Genomic DNA, 16,776 nt, shown 5'->3' with positions numbered 1-16,776 from the left:
ATAAATTCCAATGTGTGAATGCAGTCAACTGGCTGTAATGTTGAGCTCATGAAAATGGAAGGATTGCCTGTCTGTCAAGCCAGACCTGAAACATCATCTTTTTGATCAGTGTCTGGTACACGTGTCTCTCCACTAAATCTGGCAAATGGATAGATATTTCTAAAAAGATTGTAGTGATGATCTTTTCTGTGTTCCCGTATCTGCAGGGGTTGACTTAATGCAGTACAGAACATGCCGCATCAGCAGACGCCATATATAGTTTTGGGGCATGGGGCAAATGAGTTTATTTTACTCGGGAATGTAAAAAAGAACAATGCCAGTCATGCTGTGGGGATAATGGAGTATCAGTCTATGTAGTGAAACGCTGTTGTGATGGTGATGAAATTTCAGGGAATGGAGCTTAGCAACATAAAGATGATCTCAGCGTTGCAATACATTTTCTTACTAGGTTTTCTATGTTTTAACTGTCCAACTGATTGTATACTTGTTTTGTCTCCCTACCTGGCCGTGTAGCATTATTATATATTTTTTATATTATTATTGTTTCTATAGTAACAGCTCATGCACAGGGAGATAAATAGTCCACATTTATAATTCTAATAATGAGCAGTTTATTTGATGACCGTATGTGGAAAAGTGTTTGTTTAGAAACGCTTCACTTTATTAACTCAAATGAACTTATATTAACTTTCAGAGAGTAACGAAAAGGCTGGCGAGAGAACGACTGATTTATCATTGCTATAACAGTAATATTATAAACAGAAACTAACTTGTCATTGTCTAACTTGTCTAATTAATTAAAATTTGTAATCATTGGCAACTCACTGTGGTAGAACTCATAATAGGCCATACCATTATTCCTTACGTCAATATTTTGAAATCATCAACTTTACACTTTTTTTTTATCATTGCGATGGTATTTTGTTGGCAAGCCTAAAATTAATAGAATGCATGTCAGATATCATGATCAGCCAGGTGAAAATTACTGCCTTCGTGCAAGCCTGAGCGCTGTCTGTATCCGATAGCAGCCGAGTCTCAGGAGAAATGTCTTGGTCTCTGCCAGATGTGAACATGTGGTATTTAGGATTTATGTGATATTTAGAGTTCATTACACCCAGATTATTACCACTAGCCTACAGTATTCACCCTAGATACTCTCTAGAAGGGACAGTTAGGACACCAGTGAAGCAGCACTCTTTCTCACATGGGCAGCCAAGGACAGATCTGTACAGTGGACTTTATTGACTGAATTAATACCATGTAACCAGCAATAACTGTGAAATGGGACTCGGGTCATAAAAGAAATGTTTCCTTCATGACCAAGCAGAAAGCAGAATCTACCAGCCCCTGTGTGTCATTTATTGTCCTGTGCCCTTTACTTTTATAGGTGTTTTGCTGATCTTTGCATTTTCTCATTCTCCAGGCTCGTCGTTCCTTATTTTTTATCTTATTGTAAGTAAATCATCTTTGTCAATGTTCTGCATTAGGACTCATAAACTCTCAGATTTCACAATGATACTTCATTGAAAGCAAAACATCCAAGCATCAACTTCAATCACAGTGAAGTCGGGAAAATGTACAGTACATTAATGTCGTTCTCAGTCATGCAGCACTTTATGCAGGTCTATATATTGTATATAAATTATTTCCTTTTCACTGCTGTACTATATGTAAGACTTTGACTGTACTTGTAAATTCTCCCCATCATTAGTATTTGCTACCACAGAATTAACAGAAAGTACCAAATACCCATGTGATTGAAAACAAAAGGGGGATTTCGGACTTTGGCACAATACCGTATATGTCTAAAATGAGAGAACCTCTAAGCACCAGCTACTCCGATACAAGCCTTAAAGTCAAATCAGACATGTGCACAGGATTTTATACACATGTGACGGCACACATTTGGGTTTTGCTATCAAACATTCTCCAGAAATACAGCAGGTTTACAGAAAATCCTTTTTTTCCTATGAGCTAAGCAGAATGCTGCTTTTCACTAATAGAGAGAGAGAAAATGCCACTTGACCTACAATGGAAAATTGTGGTGAAAAAGGCAAGTGCATTATAGAAGGGAAACTATGATTGTGCAGGTGTTTAAAGTGACTCGGTTTGTTTCCCTGTTGTTCAGATTGTTGTTGCTTTTCCTTCTTCTTATATCCAGTGCATTTTATGGTTCTCCAAAGCTTTCTTCATCCATTTTCAGACATAGGCTGAATTGTTTTGTCTGCATATTACATTTATGAATGCAGGAGTTTTATTATTTCTTTTTGAGTGATGTCAGATTTACTGGTGTGGTGACAGGTGTAAAGAGGATATTTTACTCATGTTTCTGTTTTTTACTTATTGCTACATGTCCAGTCTGCATGCTGTGATCCAACAAGCTTAGTGCACTTCTTAACTCTGTCCTTAAGGTGGCAACATTTCAATTTCCAACCTAAATTATTGTTTACTTTTTGTTCTATTGATATTAATCGTTCGTGCATCCCATGAAAACCTTGGGGAAAGTGTTCAGTGATCAGAATGACTGCTTTTACTGCTTAGGTGTTGTATAGTTGTATAAAACCACCTGAGAACAACTTTATTAAGACATTCGGTTTGTGTGTGTGTGTGTGTGTGTGTGTCTGTCTGTGTGTGTAGGTAAAATGCATCTTCAATCGCTCCTATGGTGAGGTGGTGTGTTTAACTTCACCTGGGGAGGAGGACCGCAAAAAGTTCTTCACTGGGCTCATATTGGTGCAAGCAGCCAGGCCACCACTCTGCCAGAGGAAAAAAGGTACGGCACTGACGTATGCATATCTAAACCTACACGTGTTTACAGATTTCTTAAAAAAAAAACTGCACACAGTCATGTATGTAGAAGAGATCCCTAAATCTCAGCAAGTGTACCTTCAGAATTGCAAAATCTTCTGTCAGTGTTTTTCCCATAGCTGACCAAAGTGTGTTACCGTAGCTAAAAATTGGCTGATTGCATTTATGACCAGGTTGATTGGAATATACAAGCATTTCTCATACCACAGACACACACACACACACACACACACACACACACACTGCCCCTCCAGCCATGACTCCTGTGACTGGAGCTGGTTAGGAACACTGAGGTGTTTGTGTGAGAGAAGAGCGTTGAATGTTCTGTAGTTAATGTTTTGAATTTAGGCAGGCTTTCAACCCAAAATAATGCCAGTTTTACTACCATTGTTTTGTTCATTATTATTCACACCGTATTCTAAGTAAAAAGAGTCACTTATTAAGTGCTCACTTCACAACTAACACCTGGAACACAACATTTGGGTATGTGTTTATTCAAGGTGAGATGCTGAAGTAAACTTCTGGGCCGTGTGTGAATACAGACAACTTGGAAAGTGAAACAAAAACAAATAAAACCAGTCAATTCTGAAACCTTGACTGCATGTGTAGCAGCTTAACAAGAAGTTGAGTATTAAAAGTAAAATAAAGTATGGGCTATGATTTATATTAAACAAAAAAATCATAGCTCACTTCCCAGTCTCTAGATCAATACATTTATTTGTGTAAGATGAACCAGCACAAAAGTCATGTTTTAACAGTGTGGGGAAGAAATAAGCCCCTGTCCTCAACTGTGTTCAAGGTCAAACCCCAAAGGTTTTGTAAAATACACTAATAAGTGAACCTTATATTTGCTTTATGTCAAAGAGATCTAAAGTTTGCAGGAACAGGAAGAGCTGAACGCTGAAAGATTCCCTAAAGACTTTTATCTTGTTTTGGGAGGACCTTTGGCTTCCAGACAAGTTAAGATGTTGACCGTCAGGGAGTGGTGGATTAAAACCTTACAGCGTACTTCCATGTATTTTTACACCAGCACTAATAGTGTAAACGTGTGGTTGATTGAATACACAGTCAAACATATAGCAAGCTCTCTTTTACTATAATTTGTATAATGAAAAAGTGGGCCTTACAATGGTAATGTAAGCATTAAGACTCACTGATGTAAGACCCCTACTTCCATTAGCCCCCATCTAGCTAAACTTAGAGAGAGACTGCAGCTTTAGCAATACTTTCACATACTATTAGCATGGCTTGCTATCTAGATTCTCAACACAAATCACAGAAGTGAGCAGGCCTCAGAGAACTTGCGATGCTCAAGTTGAGAATCGGCAGTTTTTGTCCCTGTCTCTGTGCAAAGTCATCTAATTTTGGAATTCAAAGCTTAAAATCAGTTTCTGTCCACACCTATAGGGATATAGGTTTAGTTCTAGGTATTACAATCACACTGTTCTGATTTTTTGCTATATGGTTTCCCCTAGAAATACAGTGTGATTAGCACAACTATTCTACTTGCTTTCGTGAAGTTTCTATCCTCTGGCAAAATACGTACTGGAGATGCTGAGTATCTAAATTTCTGAGATTTGCAGTTTGTTGTATCAGCAGTTAGTGGTCTTAGGTGATATGCTGGAAATATTGTACATTACTGATAGGACTTTTTTTTACTGATAGTACTGATGATAAAGTGCGAAAGTAAGTACTACAAGACCACTGAAGTATGTCGGCCTCTGGTAAGAGAAATGAACAGAATCAGATTATATCATATCCTGGTTAGCATCATGGAAATTCTAACTATAAAGATTTCAGTACTTTTTGTGCAATTCAGCAATTACAATTCAGATCAGACAAGTAAGTTCAGCTCTAGTCACAAAGATGACCTAGCATTGTAATTAACTATTAAAAATCTAGCATTCAGATACATTTAGGATTCAAACACCTGATTTTTTTTTTTAATGTGTTTGTGTTTGCTTGTGTTTTCAGAGTGTGATCTCGAGGTGCTGCCTCTGGCGGAAGACCCTGGCCCACGGCAGCTCTCTCCGGAGGAGCAGAAGCGACTGGAGGAGCAGGAGGAGAACACCCTGCGCGAGCTCCGCCTCTTTCTCAGGGACGTCACCAGGCGGCTGGCCACCGACAAGCGCTTCCACATCTTTAGCAAGCCTGTAGATATCGAAGAGGTGAGCTTGTGAAGCTGCTCAGCTAAGCTACTACATATACTGTAGTTTTTCATTGTCTAAGCATTTACTCTTGTAGTGTTTAATGAAAATCTAGCACGATATCCAGGACATCACTAGCAGGCACCTTAAAGCCCCCCTTTTATTTTCTGTGCACTTTTCTAGGTATCAGATTACCTTGAGGTCATCAGAGAGCCTATGGACTTGTCCACTATCATGACAAAGATTGACACGTACAAGTACACAATCGCAAAAGACTTTCTGAAGGACGTTGACCTCATTTGCAGTAATGCGTTGGAGTACAATCCAGACAAAGATCCAGGAGGTAAGGGTAAAAAGTGGATATGTAGTGAAGTACTAAAAAGCATATTTGAGGGACAAATGAATGGAATTAACTATTTATGAAGTGATTTCATTTTAAACATAAATATTAAAGAAAAAAAAAACAAAAAACAGTGGCGCTACAGCAGCCGTACTGTTCAGTCAAAATGACCTTCTATATTCTTTGTGTGGAGATCATGTAGCTTTGGGGAAAATAATAGTAAGATCTGTGTAACCTAAGCTTTAAAGTAAATCTTTAGGATTAGCCAGTTATAGTATTTTTTCTATTAAATTAGATCCATTTATTTTTTAATTATATTTAACGAATAACAATATGCAGCAATCTAGTATTAAAGTCCTAAAATACTAAAGCAAACCGCTTTTAAACGTTTTTTACCGTTCATTGTCTCTTCTTTTAGTAATAGTTAAATATGTTTTATTGTTCTGTAACTAATTCATTACTGCTCATGTGCTGGTTCTTACCAATTAAGAAGTTCTCCATTATTTAAGCCAAGCTCATAAATGTTTATATGAAATATATATCCAGTGTACACACCCTATGTCACCATATGAATAATTTACATTGTTTGGAAGGCAGTGAATATTACAACTGCCAGTTCACAGATTGTTCTTAAACAGAATCGACTAGTTTTAATTGCAACCATGCAAAATGTTCTGTTTTGTATGACGTTAAATATTTGTTTTATTGCTGACGTCTCCTTCCAGGAGTAATTGCTGGCAGACTAAAGGTTCTTTTGGTGAATGCAGACTGTGATCATGAATAAATCATGCGTCTCCATTTAGCAGGACATCATGGGCCATTTGTTTACATGCAGTGTCCACAAAGTAGCAAGGAAAAGGACAATGCGAAATGCAAATGGCTGCTTTAATGTTGGGGCCACAAAGTCTCACGGTGCATTTGGACCAAGGAGATGGAACGAAGGCGCTGTTATTTCATTTGTCAGCATTACTTTTCGGTTCAGTGATGAGTCTTAAAACCAAAGTGCTCCTGTCTTCTATGTCCAGACAAACACTCTAGAACACTCAAACGTTCAGTTATTTTATCATGTACTTTACTCTTAGTGCTGGCTCTGCCATTAATTTCAAGTATTTTTAGACTTTTTAAAACCCAATGGGCAGTGAAATGGAAAGTCTACATAGGAGCAAGTTAAGATTAAGTGAAGTTTAGATAACTTAAATAACCAGATTGCATCAGGATATCATTTCTAATTGAATACCTGTTTAACCTTCACGAGCACCAATATTTGAATTCTGAATCACTTTGGAATTGGAGGAGAATTGGATCTATGAGGTTCAGTATAATATCTATACGTACATATGAAATCTATATAAAATGTGTATGTGTATATTTTAACAGGACATCATGAGCTGACATTCAGGCTTTTATTTTCATGATGTCACTATATTACATCTACAAAAATAGATATGCTTGCTACTGACAGCAGCAAAGTTTCCCTTGCAAAAGAAAGAGATTTAATTGTTAATTGTGCCATATTAAATATTTGTTATTTTTCTCCACTCTAAATTAAACAAGTTGCTTTCTTACTCCCTGCCTTTTCAGGAAGTGTCATCATAATTCACCCTGGCATTCATACTGTTTGCCTTACAGTTTACTCCAATTATCTCAATTAAATTCTCTTAATTAAAATTATATTTAATCTTATGTTATAGATAATTTCTTATGTTTTGGTAAAATGACAAGTTGGGCAAGTTGTGGTTTTATAAACCTATATAAATCTTTCACTCGGACATTAATCAATTATCAATTAAGCACAGTTTTGCAAAAATGGCTCGAGCTGACAGAAAGGCTACAGTAACTCAGGTAACCTCTCTGTACAATTGGAGCAAGCAGAAAAGCATCTCAGAATGCACAACGTGTCAAACCATACAACATAGCCAGCATGCTACAACATCAGAAGACCATGTCGGGTTCCACTTCTGTCAGTCAGGAGCAGAAAGAGGAGTGCTGCAGACACACCAAATCTGGACAGTTGAAAACGGAAGAATGTTGTATGGTCTTGTAAACTGCATGGTCTGATGAATGTCGAATTCTACTGAGGCACACAGATAAGGTCACAATTTGTGCCACCACAAATTTGAATCTATGAGCCCAACCTGCCTTGTGTTAACTGGTGGAGATGGTGTAATAGTGTGAGGAATGTTTTTTTTAGCACACACTGCACATGTTGGGCCACAATTTACACATATTTTTAATGATTACTTCCAGCATGCTAATGCACCATGTCAAGCAAAATACATTGAGCGTCACAATAAGTTCAGTGTTGTTCAGTGGCCTCCCCGTCCCCGGCTTTGAATTCAGTAAAACAACTTGGATGTGGGAGAATGGGCGAGTCACAGCATGAAAGTGTACCTGAAAAAATACTTGATGCAGTCATGTCACCATGGACCAGGCTTTCAAAGGATCGCTTCCAGCATCATGAGTAATCCATGCCATGAAGAATTCAGGCTGTTCTGGAATCCCTGTCCAGTATTAGTGTAGTGTTTCTAATAAAGTGTTAAGTGAATCTATATAAGCCTGGATAAATATATTTTAATAATGTTGTGGTGTTTTTTTGTTTTTTTTTTGTTTGTTGTTTTTTTTTTTTTTTTGGAAACTCTAAGAAAATATAGTAACCTTATTGTTCCTGACTTCAGGCTGTGTTTAATAAGATCTTAAAGTTTAGCTGAAAAGTTAGAATTGGTTAACACAAGTGATTGTAAAATACAAGGAAGCCGCTTGGAAGAAAACCATTTTCAAGAGTTTTTAAATTAAGACATTTCATTACCAGTGAGCCAGAGTCTTATTCAGAGTACTCAAGCACAGTTTAAAGCTTAAACTTGATTACATGAATTGCTCTAGAAAGATGGTACAAACCTCAATGATTAACAGACATGCCAGCGATTCCATTCGAATGGTTATGTTTGTGTTTAAGGACTAATGGCAAGTTGAATTTTTTTCTACACAGATAAGATTATTCGGCACAGGGCTTGCAGTCTGAAAGATGCGGCTCATGCAATGATTGCTTCAGAGCTGGACCCAGAGTTCGATCGCATGTGTGTGGAGATTAAAGAGTCTCGAAGGAAAAGAGGTGAGTTGCCAAGCTATATTACAAATTCGTCTGATTGCGCAGCCTCAGATGTTAATTTTTCGGCTAAGGGTCTTGCAGTAGCTCATATTTTACTGAAGTTTTTTCACCCTGCAGTTCATCAAGATAAGTCTACTTTTGTTACAAAGCGATTCTTCCTGAATTTTCTGAGATTGTTTAAACACAACTTGTTATAATGTTATTATAAGAAGTTTGTAGATTGTACAATTATTTTTGTTGCGGTGTGTCAAGATGTGATCGGTCATAGCATTAGCCAAAGGCAGCTGCCTCTTCTTTCGAGCTCATTCATCACAAGGTGAGAAAACATTTAGGAAATTTGCTGTACACCTTGAGGGCCTGATAATCCAAGGTAATTGTAAGGTCTTCCCTGTAATCATGCAGCGTCTTCTCACTCATAATTCTGACTGCAAACCAAAACGCTTACCTAATAGTCTCCTTTAGGCCTCTTCAATTTCTTTTCATTTGCACTCTGAATGAATTTTTGCTGGCTATAGAGTGAATTGTTCATGAACAGTGCTGGTGAATATTTTATGTTCTGCACTGGAGATGTTCAAGATATCAGTTTTGTAGAATGAAGGTGGTGCTTCTCATTTGCATTTACATTCTATTAATTTTGTGTTAGTAGAGCCCTAGGTAAGTAGAGTCCTTTCTATCAGCAAGAAACATTAAGGCTTGAAAGAGTCCAGAAAGGACACGTCGTCTTCGCTTCTTCCTGTCCTTTTATCTTATGCCAATACTTGATGTACTCACTAATGTGTAAACAAGCTTGCATCTTGCAGCCATTCTGTTCTCTTTGTCTGGTGTTTCTGTAGTAAATGCTGCTGTTTGACCCCCTCCAGAGTTCCAGATGCCACAGCAGCTAGCTGCCACTCCAACATCTGTATCAGGCAGGAGGCCGGTCGGGGGAAACGAGGCCTCTGGCAGCACTTCTCAAACTGATCTGGTGGAAAAGCAACACAACAGTGAGTACATGCTAGGTATTGTAGCCTATAAAGTTCATTTTCAACTTGTTTTAGAGATGTGATCAAACGCTAAGATGCTAAAACCTTTGCTACTGCTACTCACCATTCTCAGTGACCTGTGATGTAATATTATACTCTGAAAGAATACTTATACGTTTTATTTATTTATTTGAGTGACAGAGACATGAGACAAAATGTTTCCTCATTACTTGAACGTTCTCATAAAATTCACTGGTTTAGGTTAATCAGAACAGACAGTTATGGCTTTAAATCTTTAAACTGGCCAAATAAAAGAAAATTAAACTGAAACTTTATTTTCTGTAATGCATTTAACAGTATTTTAGTATAGATATTGTTAGAAGTAATGTATTATGTTCCTATCCTAATTAGCATGACACGTTTTCTCAGGGCGCATCGAAAGGCCTGATGATCTCCGTGATTTAAGACAATAAGACCATGTTTTTGGACTTGTGCCATAAGCCATCTGTATGGCACCACTCTGGTCCTTATAGAAGGTCCCCACCAGACAAAAAAATGTGTCCATAAAAGTGCACAGCTGCTCAGAGCAGAAGTGCACGGCCTCCTCATTACACACGCTCACTGTCTCCCCTGTTGAGCAGAGTGGCACACTGGCCGTTTCCACACAGCCAGGACAGAGCTATCCTGAGGCATGAGGGGACTTGCAGGATGACACCACAGCAACAAGGGTGTAAGAAGTAAGCTTGGTATGCATTTGATTTAGGAGGAGTAGTCAGAATAAAGATTCGGTTTGAGGAGAAGTCAGAGTACAGATCAGGGAGACATCTTATTATGTTTTAGGCATCGCTGCATGACTCTAGCTGATTAATGGAAGGCTTAGAGATCTTTTTGTTTTGTGAAAAGGCTCATACAACAAGAGCAGACTGAACTGTAATACTGTGGAAAACGGATTGTTGTTGTTGGGTAACTTAACTGTTCTTTCATTTCTCAGCCAATAGGGGCTCATTAGATTGAGAAGAAGATTTCAGATATTGTAATTGGGTAGTGCCAGATGGGCTTCAGGGCATCCATTAATAATTTTGCAGTTGCAGTGAACCTCAGGAAAACCCGAAGACCTAGTGGTGCTATTTCTCAAAGTAAAACATATGGCATCCATCTTCTTTGTTCCTTGTCATTTTTATAGTTTAGCTTTATTTTGTAGTAATTGTCAGGGGCAAACAAATGTGTTGTCCAGACTTCTGGTATAATCGCTTTACAATTTGGCAGTGAAAGAATAAAGCGCTCTTTCCCAGTCGCAAAAAAAAAAAAAAAACTAAAACAAAATGGAGCAACAGATCATTTTGATTAAGCTGGTTGCCCAGTACACACCTGTGTGAATTGTTCACACCTGCATCAAGTTTTTAATAGATTCAGACCTCACTGGACTAGACATTTCATCAAAATATTATCTGCTGTTCACAATGACTGCCCAGCAGTCTGTGCATACAAGTTCATTCTTGTCCTTGATGTTTTTCTGTCTACACTTGATTATACCAACCCATTTTTCAGCCATGGCTATCGTCCTCTCTGGGTCACACAGCGGTTTTTGTGAAAAAGAATTATTAATCAATAGAAAGTTTGTATGACAATCTATTGAATTCACATAATGACAAATCCCTGCTATAATGTTTAATGTATTTTGTTTTATTAAAGTAGTGTGGCTGTTAAAATCTGTTAAAATATGTCATGATGAATTAGGAAATTTTGCCTGTGTGATGTCGCAACGAAGAGACGTTATTCACAAGAACGAGGAGAAGAAAATCTTAACGATAAAGTCCACAAGCTGCAGTAGAGCAGTGCAGATCAGAGGAGGCAAGTTGGACAATAGTGTACACCAATAACAGTGTTAACCTTCAGAAAATGTAAGAAAATAGAAATAACTTTGGTGTTCTACATTTGACAGCCAATCGTTCATTTATTTTCGATGTTTGTGAAACCGCTGTTGGCTCAGGAGCTAACGGAATAGATTTGTCTTCTGTTATCTGTGACCCAGAACCTGTGTTGTCTTGATATATTGGAAGAAGTTACACATTGTGCTTTCGTGTATTGATTCACATGTTCAAGTAATAAAGCACTGTTAATTCCAGGTTAAGACTGCACTGGATACTCCTATATTACTTGTCACTTGTGCTTGGGGGTTTCTTTCTGTTGATGTTTCTTTGACTGCCACAAGGTGGCGTATGTCTATCTGCAGAGTGTAATTTAGTAGCCCTCATGCTGAGCGTGGAAGTATACCAGTCCATCTCGTTCCTGGGAAAAAGGGGTGCATCCCTGAGACATGAGAAAATGACTGCTAGCTGTAATAAATAATACAGGATTGGATGTGAAACTTTTTCTCTAAGCCTCTCTAATATATCTTTTGAGAGAAAAGATTATGAAATGTCCAGCTGCTTCTAAGGCTTTGTTTTGGACACTGAATCACACAATGATGTGAAAAATAAATTTTTTTGCTTAGGATGCTTTGTGATTTAAGACAGCTGTAAATATTTGGCACATCACTCTGGATCACTGGATCAGGTGCATGGAACATGTCTGCGTAATTTGTGCATGCCACCTTTTTATTGCCCATTATGTACTTTTCTGTGTTTAACAAAATGAGAAATTTTATTTTCTCATTACTAAAAGAATGGCGTGTTTTTATTTATTTATTTATTTATTTATTTATTTATTTATTTATTTATTTATTTAATTTATTTTTATTTTATTTATTTATTTTTTTTTATAAATATATGCACTCTAATATTGTTCCCTAAATGAATAATTACTGTATATATTCCATGAAACTCAACCCTTTGAAACTGGATTTAATAGGATTTTGTGTATTTTTTTTTTTCCTCCAGCATAAAACAAATCGCAGTATGTTTTTAATAAAGGAGGTCCCTCTTTGTAATGATAGATTATTACAGTTTTATTGCACATATTTGGCCTCACGCATCGGTTGCCATTTTGTCTTCTATAACATAATGCGTTAAAGCAGACTGAACGCATCTCAGCTTATTCGCTTCTCGTGGTAGCTAATTATATGCTGACTATAAGAGACTTAACATTAGTATTATTGATATCATGGATTTTTCTTATACAGTAATTCTCATCAGTTATTCATCCTAATGCATCAGTTATGCATCAATTATTCTCTTAATGCTCTCTCTGTCTTTGTCATAACTTGCCATAACTGTCTGTAGGATGTAGTCAGTCAGGCGCAGCAAACACCAAGCTCATTATCACAGAGTTATTTCATCACTTTTTTTTTCTGATCTGGTGCTTTTGTAAATATTCAGTTTAGATCTGGAGTTGCATGTCATACGGTTTGTTATGAATGTTTTTAGAGCATCGTTGCAGTTTTATTGTGCTTTAATCATTTTAAACAATCAATAATAAGCTTTGGGTTTTTTTTAGTTAAAACATTTCTTTAATTCTGATGTAATGGTTTTTAGCAATCAAATGAGACTCAAACACAAAAATAAGGAGGGGGAAGAAAAGGAACAGTGAGGAAAAGAAAAATGAATCCGCCTGACCACAGGATGTCTCTGCATTATGTTTTTGAGTTGTTTGTAGGTCCAGCTGAGATTCTCATCAGTCCTATGTTACTAGAACGAGTGGTTGAATGTTTGTAGGTTTTAAATGTTTAAGCAGAAGACAGTCTAATGAGATTTTCTCAGTTGCACCAAGTAGTCCCAAGGTCAAACATTTGAAATGGTTATAGTAAAAAACTATAGCTTCTTTCCTTTCCAGAGATGTTATAAATGTTCAGGAACCCAGGGGCATTTCCTGGCTAAGATTTTTCCCTTTTCAGGCCAGCAGTCAGAAGGAAATTCTTGTTAATGCAATATCTCAAAAGTAAGTGTTGTTTTGTTATGTGGACTTGGAGTTGCACAGTTTTCTAACTTTAAACATGTGTTGAGTGTTTGTTTGGAAAATATTGTCTGAGGCTCTTTAGTGATGCATTTGAGTAGATACTTGATATGTGCGATTGTGCACCGCTGTGCTGTTGTTGTGGAGCAGTGGCCAGGGTGGTCTGGTATACAGACTGACCAACTTTGTCAGTGTACCTAAGAAATATAAATCAAAACCTTGATGTATGACTTTTCATCTTGTGCTAGTGCTAGTAATTGGTGACAGTAATGATACCGGAATGGTAATAGAATAGCTGGTAATCGATGCATGTAAACAGCACGTACTGAATTTAGATTTTTTCCGTCACCTTTTGATTTGCAGCGATAACAAATGGATTGTAGGGATACACACTTATTATTTGTCATATTCAAACAAATACAACTGACCGCCTCATTTTAGACTGCCTCGGTAGACTGGATCATTTTTGCATTTGTGGTGATCAGTGTTACATTTCCTGCCCTAAAAAGTCTTTTTTTTTTTTTTTTATAAAGAAAAAAGCAACTGTAATTTCTCTTCTCTTAAGTTCCTGTTTAAAATACACCAGTTATGTACAGTATTTATGGATGTGTTGATGCTGAATTGTTCTGAGCTGGGATTCAAGTGGACTAATGTCCTAATGCAGGTAAGAAACCTTGCCGTATTTGAGTGACAGAAGTCAACGATTTAAAAGTTTTAAAATGGCATTTCATAACTAATAAGCTTTCTCCAAATGAGCCGTATCGAAACACTGCAGGTTCATTATGCTGCATCTTTTCCTGCATGTGTGTAAATGACAGCAGCTGAGCTTTAGGTGGGGGGAAAATGGAAAATAGAGAAATATATCTGTCCATTATGGATATTACGACTGGCCTTTGAGCTGCTCTCTGCTTACAGTGTGATGATGTGATCGATGCATTCAACTTCAGATAAAGTAAAGGAGTAATAAGAGTAAAGTTTTTAGACAATTCCGCTTCACTCGAGCCATATGGCCAGACAAGCCAAATGGATAAAGCACAGCACACAGTGAGACCTGAGCTGTAAAGCTCTCGTCAAATCCCCATTTGTTCCAGGATATTAAACTCGATGCTTCCTACCCATGCCTCCTGCTAACATACGCTCTTTCTTTTCTCTGTCACCCCCCTTTTGCTTTTCTCCCTAACTCTAAATGTTCCCTGCAAGTCTTTTGAAAATGATAGAAGCTCCGATTTTATTTACATTTTAACTAAGTTTTAAAATCTAAACTTTTTTTGCTTGGAACTAAATTTGCTTGTACATTTTTCCTGGTAATTTAATATCTTTGCCAGATGTTTAAAGGTTTTTCCATTAAGGCTCACGTGTTATTTTTAATACGTTTTTCATCCCAAAGGCTGAGACTTTCAGTGATGGCTTCAGTATTCTGTAATACTGAGATTTAAAAGTTTAGCCTTTTAAAAGTTTCCCACCTATATTAGCAACGTTCTCCTTCTGAGCCGCACACATTTATTTAATGGGCTTTTAGTGGGTTTCTCATTTCCACTTATCGCCTTGTGCTTGTTACTCCTCGTGATTATTTGTTGCATCAGGTAGTGGTGTGTATTGGTCTATGGTTATTGCTGGTGTAGTTCGTTGTTAAACGTGCTACTTTATTTCATCTAGGTTGCGGAGGTACTCAAAGTTTTCTCTAGTCGATCATTGGTTATTTTCCAGAATGCATTCCAAACAGCTGCCCTAAACTTTGTTTTAATTAAGGGTTTGACTTAGGAATATTTTGTGATTCCTGACTCTGATCAGACTCTGAAATGTTTGACCACTGGGGCAGGTAAAGTATGCACCTCTGGTTTGGATTCACCAGCTGGGCGTAATTATTCCTGACAAACTCCTGATCCAAATTCGAGACGGAGCTCACACAATTTTCAATTTTACCACCCTGTGTATATTTGTATTTCCTGCCATTTCTTTCTCCCTCATGCCTTCCTTCTGGATAGTAAATGACTCACAGGTGCATCATATTGCCCGTCCCTCTCTGTCTGTCGCTCTCTCCCTGGGATTTAGGTAATCACAATCCCAGCTTGGTGTTAATCCAAATTTCATGGCCTCCTAATGGTCTCCATTAAAAAGTATACTCTGTAGACAGCATGCCTCATCTGTCATGTCATTCAGCACAAACGCTAGTGTGAAACGCACAGCAGTTGGCAGTGAAAGTCTCTGAGCCAGCCAAGTGATTGCAATATATCTGATATAGGAGCAGTGCTCCATCTCTCTTTGCCAAAGAGCCTTCATCCCGCCGTTGTCCACCCTTAACTGGACATCTGATTTGGTGAAAGTGACTTATTTTCTTATCATTTAACATTAAAAACTGAAGGCAGGGAAATAGCAAATCAGTGATTTGCTTTAATCGAATAAAAGATTTAATCCTGCAACCATGACGTAAATATTTATTTCAGGACAAAATAGAAATATTACATTTCCTGTAACAGCCAATACAACTATCTACTGATGCTTGTGCACACACCAGTGTTCCCGGAATTCTCAACAGCACATCCTTCTCAGGTTGATTAGATCACAGGCACTGAAGAATAGCTGAATGCTCTGGGGAACCTTGAAAAAATCAAATATAAATGGGAGCAGTTTCATTTTGCAAGAAAGAATTTTCAGGTGCATTATTAATTGATGTGTATTTTGAATAAGGTTATTACCAAATAAGATTTATGTCATTTTCAGTCAGCTAATTATCCACAAAACCCTTATTTTTCACATCTTAGTGACTGATACTAATAATTATTCTAAATTATTATAGATGATTAGAAATATTGCCGTAGTCATAATATAAATTATGCATGTCTCAGTTACACAGTCAAACGTGTGTGTGTGTGTGTGTGTGTGCGCGTGCGCTTTCATCCAGTGGAGGATCGCTGGTTTGCAGTGGAAAATAATACTTGATTAACCAACATTAAACACGGCCTCCTCCCTTTTCCTAGCGGTTAACCAAATATCCGTTCATTAACTTTTACACATATCTGAATAATATCACACTGAAGGTTCATTCCTAATTAAAATACTGTTTAATCCCTAATCAGTAGGAGTTGCTATTTTTGGTAGTACTTTTTATCTAGCATCACATACCCTTTTGAGTTCTTCGAACAACAATTCTGATACACTGGCTATTAAAATTTAGCAACATGCATTCAAAAAATCTTTAAGCTCAAAGCATGTTTCTTTACTAACAGCTAATTGGCAAAGGGATCTTTGGCTTACAAACAAACATTTGCGAATCCCTTTGCTAAAGCCCAGATTCCTTTTAAGAGTGCCTTTCAGCAGCATAATGTTCATTTCTCCAGTCGTACTTGCTGGCTGACTCCCTACACACCCACACAAATAAATACACTCACAGTTTGAATGCCCTGCTGATTTTTTTTTTTTTCTTCTTCTTCTTCTTCTTTTGAGCTGGTGGAACAGAAGTAGCACAGATACTGGTGAGATGCATTACCTCTGGGCATGCTAATGTACGCCTCGCTGCAGGAG

The 16,776-nt window shown here is 37.5% G+C and overlaps 1 protein-coding gene across 4 annotated transcripts in view; it reads left to right on the top strand.

Moving 5' to 3' along the window:
* The window catches only part of atad2b (ATPase family AAA domain containing 2B), a 57,469-nt gene that overhangs the window by 16,563 nt on the left and 24,130 nt on the right, over nt 1-16,776 (top strand). For 2 of the 4 annotated variants that reach the window (XM_060866504.1, XM_060866503.1), the window contains exons 20-25: nt 2,638-2,773; nt 4,783-4,976; nt 5,139-5,298; nt 8,282-8,404; nt 9,262-9,384; nt 16,699-16,776. In XM_060866504.1, coding sequence (XP_060722487.1) covers nt 2,638-2,773; nt 4,783-4,976; nt 5,139-5,298; nt 8,282-8,404; nt 9,262-9,384; nt 16,699-16,776 — 814 coding nt within the window. Of the gene's footprint in view, nt 1-2,637; nt 2,774-4,782; nt 4,977-5,138; nt 5,299-8,281; nt 8,405-9,261; nt 9,400-16,698 lie in introns of all 4 variants that reach the window. The other 2 variants (XM_060866507.1, XM_060866506.1) reach the window with 2 other exon arrangements.

This window comes from Tachysurus vachellii, chromosome 3, assembly GCF_030014155.1.
Source record: "Tachysurus vachellii isolate PV-2020 chromosome 3, HZAU_Pvac_v1, whole genome shotgun sequence".
NCBI lineage: Eukaryota > Metazoa > Chordata > Actinopteri > Siluriformes > Bagridae > Tachysurus > Tachysurus vachellii.
The sequence above is the reverse complement of the archived record's forward strand: the minus strand, read 5'-3'. Positions and strand labels throughout refer to the sequence as shown.